General features: G+C 54.3%; 2 protein-coding genes across 5 annotated transcripts; both read left to right on the top strand.

Moving 5' to 3' along the window:
• The first annotated feature begins 4,462 nt into the window (after positions 1-4,462).
• Ache (acetylcholinesterase (Cartwright blood group)) lies at positions 4,463-11,758 on the top strand. Of its 4 annotated transcripts, none has more exons than XM_051161247.1 (5): positions 4,463-4,930; positions 7,025-8,114; positions 8,513-8,997; positions 10,255-10,424; positions 11,226-11,758. In XM_051161247.1, exons 1-5 carry the CDS (start codon positions 4,908-4,910, stop codon positions 11,345-11,347), a joined length of 1,890 nt encoding a protein of 629 aa, XP_051017204.1. In that variant the 5' UTR covers positions 4,463-4,907; the 3' UTR covers positions 11,348-11,758. The 4 variants fall into 4 exon arrangements, with proteins under 4 accessions (XP_051017204.1, XP_051017202.1, XP_051017205.1 ...); XM_051161245.1 differs by lacking the exon at positions 4,463-4,930 and adding an exon at positions 4,940-5,078; XM_051161248.1 differs by lacking the exon at positions 4,463-4,930 and adding an exon at positions 5,283-5,392.
• Positions 11,626-12,550, top strand: Ufsp1 (UFM1 specific peptidase 1 (inactive)). The gene is made up of 3 exons (XM_051162131.1): positions 11,626-11,644; positions 11,708-11,811; positions 11,856-12,550. The coding sequence occupies exons 1-3, from the start codon at positions 11,626-11,628 to the stop codon at positions 12,543-12,545; spliced, it is 813 nt and encodes a 270-aa protein (XP_051018088.1). The 3' UTR covers positions 12,546-12,550.
• The last annotated feature ends 181 nt before the right edge of the window (positions 12,551-12,731 follow it).

The following is a 12,731-nucleotide window of genomic DNA, read 5'->3' as shown; positions in this document are numbered from 1 at the left end:
TGTGGGCACAGGCTATCCAGTTCTAGAGGGAGAACCGGGGATAACTTAGCATTTTCTAAGGACCCTCCCTCATTTCCTAGAACCCCATGGCTAGCTTTGACTGTCAACTTGACACAACCTGAAGTGACCTGGGAAAAAAGTCTCATTGAGGGAATACCTACATTGGGTCGGCCAGCCTCTCTGGGAGACTGTCTTATGTTAATTGATGTGGAAAGCCTTAGCCCACTGTGGGCAGCACTATTCCCTAGGCAGGGGACCCTGAGCTGTCTAAGAGTGGAGAAATCTAGCTAAGCAAGCAAATGAACATGCATGCATCCATTTATCTCTGCCCTTGACTATGGGTGTGACGTGGCTAGTTGTCTCAGCCCCTGCTCCTGTGACAGTCCCACAATCATAGATGGTTACCTGAAACTCGTAAAGCTAAAAATAAACCCTTTCCTATTAAGCTGTGGGTCCCCCCCACTCAGGTTCATTTTATCATAGCAACAGAAACGAAATCAGGATGAGATTCTAAAACAAAGACTCCTTCTTCCAGATCCTTCTCTGGAGGAGGTAGGGATAGAAGGGAGAACATGAGGAGCACAGGAGCCCTGGTAAGGGAGGAAGGTAAGAGGAGTTTAGGTCTTAACTATCATAAGTACTTGTAGCCCCACTCTCCACCACTCCAACTTGCCCACCCTTCCCTTCCATCCCAACTTACTCAGAAGCTGCAGGAGCTCAGCAACAATAGTGAGGGGCAGGGGGGGTCCCCAGTGAGAATTTATACTATTTCTTCTCTAGGAAAAGATATCAGCAGAACCAGGGAAGATCAAATTTACTGGGAAGGTCCATAGAGAAGCAGGGGCTACAGCAGGGGACAGACTTGCTCAGTCATTGAGGGCCATCTGAGACTGTGTGGAAATCCTTCTTCTTCTTCTTCTTCTTCTTTTTTTTTTTTTTTTTTTTTTTTTTTTTTGTTTTTTTTTTTTTTTTTTTTTTTTTTTTTTTTTTTTTTTTTTTTTGTTTTTTCGAGACAAGGTTTCTCTGTGTAGCCTTGGCCATCCTGGACTCACTTTGTAGACCAAGCTGGCCTTGAACTCACAGTGATCCGCCTGCCTCTGCCTCCCAAGTGCTGGGATTGGAAATCCTTCTTTTAATTCAATCCTCCTGGGTACAGTGACAAATATCTACAGTCACTGGAGTTATTACTCAAAGGTAAAGCACCTGTCCAGCATGCAACAAGCCTGATGACCTGAGATGCATCTCCTGAACCCACACAGTAGAGAGAAGCCACTCCCAAAAGTTAGCCTCTGACTACCACACACGTGGCATGGAACACCCGTGAACACACACATACACACACACACACACACACACACACACACACACACACACACACACGGAGGGGCAGTAAATAAATGCCAAAATAAAATTAAAAGATATTTCAAAGTGGTATTCCCACCATTATATAAAGAATAGTTCTCCTTAGTCATCTGGGTTTCAAAAGTTTAATCCAAGGCTAAAGCTCCTCCTGAAGTAATGAGACATTGTCTTCCTTGACTTCCTCTGTGCTGGGCAGGGATAGAACCCAGCATTTTCCATGTCCCAGGCCAGCACCCTCTGAGACATGTTCATTGCCTCTCACTGGGGGATTCTAGGCAGGTGTTCTACCACTGAGCCACACCCCAGCCCCTCACTGGGGGATTCTAGGCAGGGGCTCTACCACTGAGCCACACCCCAGCCCCTCACTGGGAGATTCTAGGCAGGTGCTCTACCACTGAGCCACACCCTAGCCCCTCACTGGGGGATTCTAGGCAGGTGCTCTACCACTGAGCCACACCCTAGCCCCTCACTGGGGGATTCTAGGCAGGTGCTCTACCACTGAGCCACACCCCTAGCCCCTCACTGGGGGATTCTAGGCAGGTGCTACTCCACGGATAAGTGCTCCTAGCCTTGAATTTTAAAACAACCTGAAGTAAGGAACATAGGAAACAATGGGCCGAGAAAGAAATGCCCCTTTCCTGGCCTCAGGTTGCTCACTCTGTAGAGCCACAGCCTAGATTCATGGGAGTCACTCAGTGGCTGCCTAGGACATCCCCAAACTTGAGCAAATAACAATGAAGTCAGCTGGAACTCATCCGTCTTACGCTGCCCTGGAATTATCTAAGTCAGAACCTACTATCCCCAAGGAGAACTTCTCTGTTTAGGACTCCTTGCCCTTAAACACCTCTTCTGCTCCACAATGCGCTTAAGGACCTCCATCTTGGAGATTCCTTCTTTGAGTCTCAAAAGTCTCAATAGCACCCTCCAGTGGGTGCTACTGATGATCCTCTTCCAGGAGGACCATAGATCTCAAACAGCGCCCTCCAGTGGGCGTAACTGATGGTCCTCTTCCAGGAGGATCATAGATCTCAAACAGCGCCCTCCAGTGGCATGAGAACCCACCTAAACCCTGAAGCATCAACTAGGGGGAAGGGACCACAGGTTACAAACCTGAAGCGGGGAATTTTGTGAAAGAACTGGGGGCATCTTTCAAATCTGAAGACTTCGGATGTGTTTCAGACCTGAGGTGGCAGAGACAACAGGATGTGTCATGGCATTTAGCAGATAGGTACTGTGCCCAAGTAACTGTTCTCCCTTCTTCCTGTTATTAAGACAGCCAAGGGTGACAAGATGGCTCAGTGGGTAAAGGGACTTGCCAGCAAGAACCTCTGTTCTATCCGCAGGACTCATGTGGTAGAAGGAGAATGCTAATTCCCACAAATTGTCTTCTGACCTCTACACACTTACACATAAGATAAATAAATATGTAATTAAAATGTTTTAAATACAGTCAAATTTTAGAACAATCCAGACATCCAAACAAAGTCAACATATTTGGGCCTCTGTCATAGCAACTATCGCCTTAGAATTACACTTTGGCCAGTAGTATGGAAACTCAGTATTTATGTGTTCAATTTCCAGGAAATGGCCTTCCATGGAGCAGGAATGTCACTCAAGGTTATATCCATCCTGTTTCGGGGAGAAAAACAGATGTGATGGCTGATATTTCAGTAACCTTATTACACCATGCGTTGGAAGTTGCTTGCTGAAGACGGTAAGGCAAGATACTGAGAAAGGGACCACAAAGTTCCATGTAAAAGCAACTAGTCCCTGATGTCCCTGATGCCAAGTGCAATGTGCCAACCTTACATGGCTCTTCTTCTTCTTCTTCTTCTTCTTCTTCTTCTTCTTCTTCTTCTTTCTCCTCCTCCTCCCTCCTCCTCCATCTCTTCCACTTATTTATGAAGGGTAGGGTACATGCTGTGGTGCATATGCAGAGGTCAGCAGGTTGTTTGCTCTCTCTCCTTCCAGCCTGTGGGTCCTGGGGCTGGAATTTACTTTATGGTGTTTGGTGGCAAGTGCCTTGGCTCTCTGGGTCATCTCGCCACCTTTTCCTGTCCTTTTGCCTACTAAGCTGTCTAATCTATTATGGTTTTATGATAACCGTGAGGCCCATGGATGGTTTATTCCTGTTCAAGGATCTGTCCTTCAGTGCAACAAACTCATAATTACAAAGGTCAAGAGAGAAACTGCCCGGCATTACTTGTTTTGGAACAATGGGACAAAGGAACAAGATACCATCACTAACAGGGCCTCTTTATGGGCTAAAAGTCCCTGAGCTTCAAGACTGGACAGGCCTGGACTCATTCACTCTCCATTTCCCTCCATGGTTTTAATAATATAGCATTACGACGCTCAGAAACCGCTTCGGACTCTTTTCTCTCCCACAGTAACAGTTATATACCTTTTTCTGTGCCTCTTTCCAGAGAGACCAGGAAAGATGATCAAGGGCTGATTCCAGCCCAGTCTTCAAGACCCGAGTGGCAACCTCTGGCGCCACCTGGCGATAGTGTCACGAGTCAAGTATGGACCCGTAGCGGGTGAGCTGGCCTGCAGATAAGTCTCCCGGCATGCAGTGGCCAGGTTCTCCAGAGACAGGATGGTTGGGGCGGGGGTGGGGGGGGGGGGGCGGGGGGGCTGGGGAGATGCACGCGGGGGGGGGGGGGGGGGGGATGCCGCTGTTTGGAGAGATGTAAATCGCACATCTGGGCGGGGCTTGACTCTGCTCTGATGTCCCCTGGGCCAACCTTCTGCAAGACAGGCGCGCCCTTGCTCTGAAGAGGTGACCTATACGTGGATGGGGCTCCAGGGAAAGGGAATGGCGGCCACAGAGAGCATGCGTGCGCGTGTCCCACCCCTACCGCTCCACGCAGCGCCCGGCACCGCGCGCACGCACGTCCCCACGCTCGCTCGTGCAGGCCAGTCACCCACGCAGCAGCAGCAGCAGCAGCAACAGCAGCAAACAGGCTCCAGAGCCAGATGCCCCCACCCGCCCTGTCAACCAGCTGTCCCTCTCACGTAGTGATCGCAAGTGGGCACAAAATTGTACAATTCCCACCATCACTCGGGTGCTGATAGGTGGGAGACTCCCTAGAAGGCTGGGCATGTGGTCTGTGGGACTCTTGAACAGGCTAGGGGCTCCAAAGGCAGGCCGCTCCCACCTGCTAGCCAGAGCGACCAATGAAAGCTTGGCCTGGTGATGTCATGGCCCGGCTGGACCCTTGTAATGACAGTCGGAGGTCACCGGTCAGGGGAATTGCTTAAGCCCACCCTTGTGGGTTCCAGAAGTTTCCACTGTTGCAGCGGAGTGCAGCCTTTCCCCGCAGCCTTCTGCGTGCTACTATGTGACCTGCCTTCTCAGCTGTCCCCGCATCACCCCTTCTTGTCCTTGGGGGTCTCTTCCTATGAGGAAGAGCTTATGTTTCTGTATCTGTTCCCACAGGTGTCCACAGAGATGTCCCACGTCATCTTTTCTACCAGTGCCAGCTGAGGGGGTCTTCAGCCAGGCTTTCAAGTGTCGCTTCTCCTAAGCCACCCCCCTTGCTATGTCGTGGTTACAGATGCGCAAGTATTAGGCCTCTAATCTTTCTAGATTCGAGCTGTCAGTGTGTCTTTCTGTCCATGGAAGTCGGTACGTCTGTGACTTGTCACCGCGGGAGACTGTCGCCTGCGGGAGCAGTGTCTGGTGTCTCCGCAGGCTGCCGTCCGTCTGTCACGTGGGTGTCTGCCCCGCCGCTGCGGGTCTGCGGGTCTGTCGGTCTGTCTGAGTCTACCACTGGAGTGTGTCTGGGTCCCCGCTCCCCCGGGGTCTCGGGGCTTGAAGGGAGGGAGAAGGAGGGGAGGTGGCAGCCCGGGGAAGCGGGGAGGGGCGGGGGCGGAGACAGTGGGCGGGCGGGGGCGCCGTGCGGCCCGGAGGGGTGTGTGCGGGGGGCCGGAGGCGGCTGTCACTGTCGGCTCTGCCTGCGCCGGGGAACATTGGCCGCCTCCAGCTCCCGGCGCGGCCCGACCCGGCCCGGCTTGGCCGCCTCAGGTGAGTCTCCCAACCCACCCGGGACCTTCCATCGGCTGGGGACCAATACGCATCCAGGGGGAACCGTGCTATCCTGGAAGGATCGAAGACCCCAAAACAGAGCTCCTACTGCACCTCCTGCCCCCCAGGGCCTGCCCATAGAACCCCCACTTCTCCACACCCCCCCCCCCACACACACACACTACCTAGCACTCCTCTGGAAACTCCCGCTAGCCGCTACATACTTATGGAAGATGCTTGCTGGGCCAGCCGCTGCCTCTGCGTTCCCTTTCAGCAGGGACTCCCCCTGAACGCCCCTTCCCCACTCTCCTCAAAGTCTGGGGACATTGGAAGACGCCCCCTGTTTGGGGCGGAGCCCAAACTGCGCAGGTTACTGACATCCCGACTGCACCATCCCCATCCCGAGGACCGCGACCCCAATGTCCCTACCCAGCTGAGCCCCTTGCCAGCTCCAGGACCCCCTCCTGCGGAGACTCCGTCTCTTTTTCTTTTCTTTTCTTTTCTTTTTTCTTTCTTTTTCTAAAGGGAGGCTCAGCGGAAGCCCCGAGTTATAATTAGCCCCACTCGGGTTTCCTGGTTAATCTCCAACAACGCCACTATCCCCAGATCCAGGCGACCAGGGCTGGCTGGGTGATGGGTGAGCGCCCGGAGGGGGTAGTTCCGACCCGGGGAATTTTGATATCTTGGCTGGAGATGCCGGAACTACAGCAGCTGTTGCCCCCAAAATAGCGCCCCTGCCTTTGCAGCGGGGATCTCCGGAGCTCCGGGAACACAGGCGTCCTGGCTTGTCCTTCAGTCCCCTCTGCGATGCTCACGATCCTCCAGATTGCCCCCCCCTTCCCCCCTCCCCCCATCAAGGCTCGGGTGGGGAGCTCTGGCCTCTTCTTGGTCTCTACTGCTCCCGGTTGGCAGCAGCGAGCACTGCAATATGGGAATGTATAAAGGCTAGCTAGAGTCCTGGGGAGCTCTTCAAGGGGCTAGCGAACCACTTGGCTAGAATCAGGCGAGAGGGGTGCGGCTGATGAGAACCGGGTACCAACCGGCTGTACCAGGAAGATGAGGCGGAGCAGGGTGGGGCAAGGTGTGGATGGGACAAGATTTGGGATGCCTTCAGGACCTGGCACTCCTAATACCTTGAATGCCCAACCCACTCCCGTCCCCCACCACCACCACCACCCCAGCCCCGCCAAGGCTTTAACCAACCCAGGAGAGAATTGGACCATGCTTTCTTACCGTAACTTGCAAGATCCTGAAGGACCCCACCCATCTTTGAGGGCTCCACCCCTGTCCTGGAGCCTGTACACGGACTGTATGTGAGGGATCTTAGCCCAAGCCACAGGGAGAGGAAGTATGGGAGGCCTTGGAACTTCCTGGGCAGAGAGGAGAGTATGCTTTAACTAGTCTTATCTCAGTTGGCTGCACTTGTTGTGGTCTGGGTGTGAGCATGTGTCTGGTCTTGTGTTTCCCTCCAGTTTGACTCCGTTTCTACCCTCCCCTTGCCCATGGGGCCCCACCTCCTCTGCAACTCCTTGATAGCCCTTGGGCGAGACTGTTGTTAATCTCTCTCTCTCTCTCTGTGTGTCTCTGAGCTGCCGCCAATCTTTCACCCTTTACCTTTCTTTCTCCCAGCAGACGTCAGCCTGTCCCGGCAGCCATGTGGCTTCCCCGGTATCCCCTGCACACACCCTCCCTGGCTTCTCCACTCCTCGTCCTCTTCCTCTCCCTCCTGGGAGGAGGGGCAGGGGCTGAGGGCCGGGAAGACCCACAGCTGCTGGTGAGGGTTCGAGGGGGCCAGCTGAGGGGCATCCGCCTGAAGGCCCCTGGGGGCCCAGTCTCAGCTTTTCTGGGCATCCCCTTTGCAGAGCCACCCGTGGGTTCGCGTAGATTCATGCCACCAGAGCCCAAGCGGCCCTGGTCAGGGGTGTTAGATGCTACCACATTTCAAAATGTCTGCTACCAATATGTGGACACCCTGTACCCTGGGTTTGAGGGTACTGAGATGTGGAACCCCAACCGAGAGCTGAGTGAAGACTGCCTGTATCTTAATGTGTGGACACCATACCCCAGGCCTACCTCTCCCATACCTGTCCTCATCTGGATTTATGGGGGTGGTTTCTACAGTGGAGCATCCTCTTTGGACGTGTATGATGGCCGGTTCCTGGCCCAGGTGGAGGGGATCGTGGTGTTATCTATGAACTACCGAGTGGGAACCTTTGGCTTCTTGGCCCTGCCAGGAAGCAGAGAAGCCCCTGGAAATGTAGGCCTGCTGGATCAACGGCTTGCCTTGCAGTGGGTACAAGAAAACATCGCAGCCTTTGGGGGAGACCCGATGTCAGTAACTCTGTTTGGGGAGAGTGCAGGTGCAGCCTCGGTAGGCATGCACATTTTGTCCCCGCCCAGCCGCAGCCTCTTCCACAGGGCTATCCTGCAGAGTGGTACACCCAATGGGCCCTGGGCCACCGTGGGTGCGGGAGAGGCCAGGCGCAGGGCCACGCTGCTGGCCCGCCTTGTGGGCTGTCCCCCAGGTGGCGCTAGCGGCAACGACACGGAGCTGATAGCCTGCCTGCGGACAAGGCCCGCTCAGGACCTGGTGGACCATGAGTGGCACGTGCTGCCCCAAGACAGTATCTTCCGATTTTCTTTCGTGCCTGTGGTGGATGGGGACTTCCTCAGTGACACGCCCGAGGCCCTCATCAATACTGGAGATTTTCAAGACCTGCAGGTGACTAATGGCTGACAGGGGCAGACCAGAGCCTTCTAGATTTCATCCATCCTTCCTCCTTTTCCCAGGGACCCAGGCATAAGGGCTTATTGCAGATCCACTGTTACAGGTCCAAGCTTGTGGGTTCCAAAGGCAGCCCCTCCCTTTGGAGGGTTCAGATCCCGAAGTAGTTGCTGGGCAAAAAAAAAAAAAAAAAAAAAAGCTATGGGTGTATATATATATATATATATATATATTTTTTTTTTTTTCCTTCCTCCATGCCTTGTCCCTTCCCCACTCTCTGTTCCACATAATTCTGGCTCTGCAATGGTTCATCTCTCTGGCTATTGTTTGCTCACATGTTTCTGTCTGCCTGTCTGTCATCTCTCCATATTTTCCCCATCTCTAACTGTCCTCAGGTGCTGGTGGGTGTGGTGAAGGACGAGGGCTCCTACTTTCTGGTTTACGGGGTCCCAGGCTTCAGCAAAGACAATGAATCTCTCATCAGCCGGGCCCAGTTCCTGGCTGGGGTGCGGATCGGTGTACCCCAAGCAAGTGACCTGGCAGCCGAGGCTGTGGTCCTACATTATACAGACTGGCTGCATCCTGAGGACCCTGCCCACCTGAGGGATGCCATGAGTGCAGTGGTAGGAGACCACAACGTTGTGTGCCCCGTGGCCCAGCTGGCTGGGCGACTGGCCGCCCAAGGGGCCCGGGTCTATGCCTACGTCTTTGAACACCGTGCCTCCACACTGACTTGGCCCCTCTGGATGGGGGTGCCCCACGGCTATGAAATCGAGTTCATCTTTGGGCTCCCCCTGGACCCCTCGCTGAACTACACCACAGAGGAGAGAATCTTTGCTCAGCGACTTATGAAATACTGGACCAATTTTGCCCGCGCAGGGTCAGTGGTATTGGAGTGGGGATGGCCTCTGGGGATTCAGGGGAGAGGGGTGCCTGTGCATGGTAGTGGAAAAAGAGGAAGCACCCACAAAGAAAAGGAGATGGAGAGGGAGTCAAGGTGATGCAGAGAACAACACAGACAAAAACAGAGCTAGAAACCTTTAACCTCAGCACCCAGGAGGACAGTCTGATCTCTAGAGCAAGTTCCAGACTAGCCAGGACCACATAGTTCATAGCCCTGATGGGGGATTGGAGGTAGGGTGAGTGCTGGAGGTGTGGCTCAGTGGTAGAGGGCTGAAAAGCACAAATATACAGGAGGCCACTCCCAGCACTGCAAAAGACAGGGAGGTGACTGCTCAGATGGTTCAACAGGTAAAAGGGATTGCCATGTAAGCTTGACTTCCTGAGTTCGATCCCTGAAGCCTCCATAAAGGTGGAAGGAGAGAATCAACTTCACAGTTACCCTCTGACCTCCACCTCTCTCTCTCTCTCTCTCTCTCTCTCTCTCTCTCTCTCTCTCTCTCTCTCACACACACACACACACACACACACACACACAGAGAGAGAGAGAGAGAGAGAGAGAGAGAGAGAGAGAGAGAGATGGATGAATGGAGAGAGATAAGATGATCAGACTTTGTGTTGCCCAAAGTAAAGGAGATGTTTGTAGAATCAGGGCTGCACCGACCTACACAGCCAAATGAACAATCCTACAATTTTTATTTTAAAATATGCCTCACTATGTAGCACCGGCTGGCCCAGAATTCTCCATGTAGGTGAGACTGGCCTCAAACTCAGAGAAATTCACCTGCCTCTGCCTCCTAGGTGCAGGGATTAAAGCATGTGGCACCATGCCCAGCTAGAAATTATTATTATTCTTTTTTTTTTTTTTTAACGAAAGGGGTAAAATAAAAATGGAACAAGAAAACAAACAGGAAGGGAGAAAGAGACAGAAAAGTCGAAGGGAAGAACCCCAGCCACACCCCCAGGATGGTGGGAGGTACTAAAGATGAGAAGGGGAACCTGGTGCCCCATGTCTGGAATCCTCACACTCTGAGGAAACTGAGGCAGAAGCAGTGCCACATTGAGTTGTGTAGACAGACAGACAGATAGATGGATGGCTAAAGTGGGAAGGGAGAAGAGAGGTGGGGGAAGAATGGGAATTTCCATGGCGTTGAAGAGCGTTCAGAGTCAGGAAGAAGACCCGCGTCTTCATTCCTTCGTTCTCTGGGCAGGCTGAGATTTCTCTTTCCTTCCTCAGGAACCCCAATGACCCTCGAGACTCCAAGTCTCCACAATGGCCACCGTACACCACTGCAGCTCAGCAATACGTGACCCTGAACTTGAAGCCCTTGGAGGTGCGGCGGGGACTTCGAGCCCAGACGTGCGCCTTCTGGAATCGCTTTCTACCCAAACTGCTCAGTGCCACCGGTAGGCGCGGTGGGTAGGGGAGCAGGAATGGATGAGGCGGCAAGGGTTGGAAGGAGGGGGAGAGAAAAGGGTTGCAAAGACAGGGTGTAACCCCTCTCTTCTCCACCTCCCCCAGCCACGGAGGCTCCCTGCACCTGCCCAAGCCCCGCCCATGGGGAGGCTGCCCCGAGGCCCATGCCAGACTTATCCCTGTCCCTCCTCCTTTTCTTCCTTTTCCTCCTCCACTCCCGGCTTGCGTGGCTGTAACTACAGCCCCTTCCCCCTCGTTCCTCAGAGGACACCTAACTCTAGTGTTTGGCTGGGAAGAAGGAAGGGGCTCCTCTCAGGGATACAGCGCCCCACTCCATTCTCAAGTCGAGACAAACCGGACAGACTCGGGGACCTACACGTCTTTGTTTAGACAAAACCTCAAAATTCTTTGTTTTGTTTTGTTTTAATGTAAAAATTATCCTTCGGAGCTTGACCCTGACGTTGAGAGAAGGGCTTGGGGCTAGGCGGCGCCAGCCAATGGGGCTTGTAACCGCCAATCATTTCTGTATCTTCTCTTTTCCCTGTCAACCCATGGACACTCCTCCCGTTCTGATCCTGTCCCTCCCCTCTGTCTTCCGGTCATTTTTCTCCTCTCTCCTTCCTGCTACCCTTCTCCTCCTCCACCTCAATTCTTCGGATCATCCACTGTTGTCTTTGCACCGCCCACTCGGCCTCCGATATTGCGTGTATACCGGCGCACACACACCCGATCTCCACTACCCGACCTGCTCCGTTTCTTCCTCCCACTCTCGCTGGGCGCCCTGGCCACAGACACGCTGGACGAGGCGGAGCGCCAGTGGAAGGCCGAGTTCCACCGCTGGAGCTCCTACATGGTGCACTGGAAAAACCAGTTCGACCACTACAGCAAGCAGGATCGCTGCTCAGACCTGTGACCCCGGAGGGACTTCAGGTCCTGCCGCCCTGCCCGAGCCCCTAGCTGTATATATACTATTTATTTAAGGGCTGGGATATAATACAACCGAGCCCCAGGCCCTGTCCACCTTACCCCGACTTCCTCCCACTAGGGGCTCCCCATCTTCTGCATGCTTTAGGCTGAGCTCCCCTCCCCGCGGTGCCTTCGCCCCTCTGGGCGGCCAATAAACTGTTACAGCCACTAAAGTCTGCGACCAGCGGGAAGTTGGGGCGGGGACCGAGTCACAGAGACGCTGGGATGAGAAGCCTTAGGATTGGTGAGCACAAATGCACCGTAACAGCAGTATCCGGCGGAAGTAGGCCCTGGGTCCGCCCCTTAGGGCAGAGCTTGCGACTGCGCAATCAGGCAGATTTGCGAGCGTGTTTCCGAAGTCAGTGTCTGTCTTCTCGTGGCAACGTCTCTTCTGCGCCCGTCTTCTGTTCGGTGAGGTTTCCCCGGTTACGCGCGCCCACCTTGCCCGCAGCTAGTCCCAGAAGACACCAGGAACCAGATTTCGCCCCGCCTCGGTGACAGCCTCACTGAACGCCCTGGATCTGCTAAAGGACGTGCACCTGGGCCTGGCCCTGCCCTGCCAGGATCCCGCCCGGCTGGCCCTCCTCTCCGGCCACTACCTTTACTATCACTATGGCTGCGACGGACTGGATGACCGCGGCTGGGGATGCGGCTACCGCACCCTACAGACGCTGTGCTCCTGGCCAGGGGGCCAGTCGTCAGGCGTGCCTGGGCTGACAGCCGTGCAAGGGGCCCTAGAGGACATGGGCGACAAGCCCCCGGGGTTCCGCAACTCCCGGAGCTGGATTGGCTGTGTAGAGGCCAGCCTGTGCCTTGAACACTTCGGAGGACCCCAGGGGCGCCTATACCACGTGCCTCGCGGAGCTGGGCTTCAGGGAGAGCTGGAGCGGCTTTATTCACACTTCACAGAGGGCGGGGGCCCAGTAATGGTGGGAGGGGACGCAGACGCTCAGTCCAAGGCCTTGCTGGGATTCTGTGAGGGCCCAGGTATGGAAACCTATGTCCTGGTACTGGATCCACACTGCTGGGGCACACCGAAAGACCGCAGTGAACTGCAAGCTGCTGGGTGGGTGGGCTGGCGAAAGGTAAACACTGTCTTTGATTCCAGTTCCTTCTATAACCTGTGTTTGACCAGATGTATCTGAAGCCACACACCTGCCTGCACTGTGGGACAGACCCCACAACAGTGAGTGATCACACACAGCTAGTTACTTCTCACAGGTCCCCGCAGCATCACAAATTTGGGCCAGGTACAATGATACAGGGTTTGAGTTCAAAGCCAGCCTGGTCTATACAGCAAGTACTAGGCCAGGCAGGAATCAGACAGAGAC

The sequence above is a fragment of the Acomys russatus genome, chromosome 19 (genome assembly GCF_903995435.1).
Source record: "Acomys russatus chromosome 19, mAcoRus1.1, whole genome shotgun sequence".
Taxonomy (NCBI): Eukaryota; Metazoa; Chordata; class Mammalia; order Rodentia; family Muridae; genus Acomys; species Acomys russatus.
Note: the sequence above shows the minus strand (reverse complement) of the source record. Positions and strands in the feature narration are given on the sequence as shown.

Excerpts from the sequence above, each read along its gene's own strand:
- Ache (XM_051161245.1), top strand. The coding sequence starts at position 4,984 with ATGGAAGTCGGTACGTCTGTGACTTGTCACCGCGGGAGACTGTCGCCT. Across the intron at positions 5,079-7,024 it reads GGCTGCCGTCCGTCTGTCAC|ACGTCAGCCTGTCCCGGCAG; the intron begins GTGGGTGTCTGC and ends TTCTCCCAGCAG. Across the intron at positions 10,425-11,225 it reads CAAACTGCTCAGTGCCACCG|ACACGCTGGACGAGGCGGAG; the intron begins GTAGGCGCGGTG and ends CCCTGGCCACAG.
- Ufsp1 (XM_051162131.1), top strand. Across the intron at positions 11,812-11,855 it reads CTGCGCCCGTCTTCTGTTCG|TCCCAGAAGACACCAGGAAC; the intron begins GTGAGGTTTCCC and ends GCCCGCAGCTAG.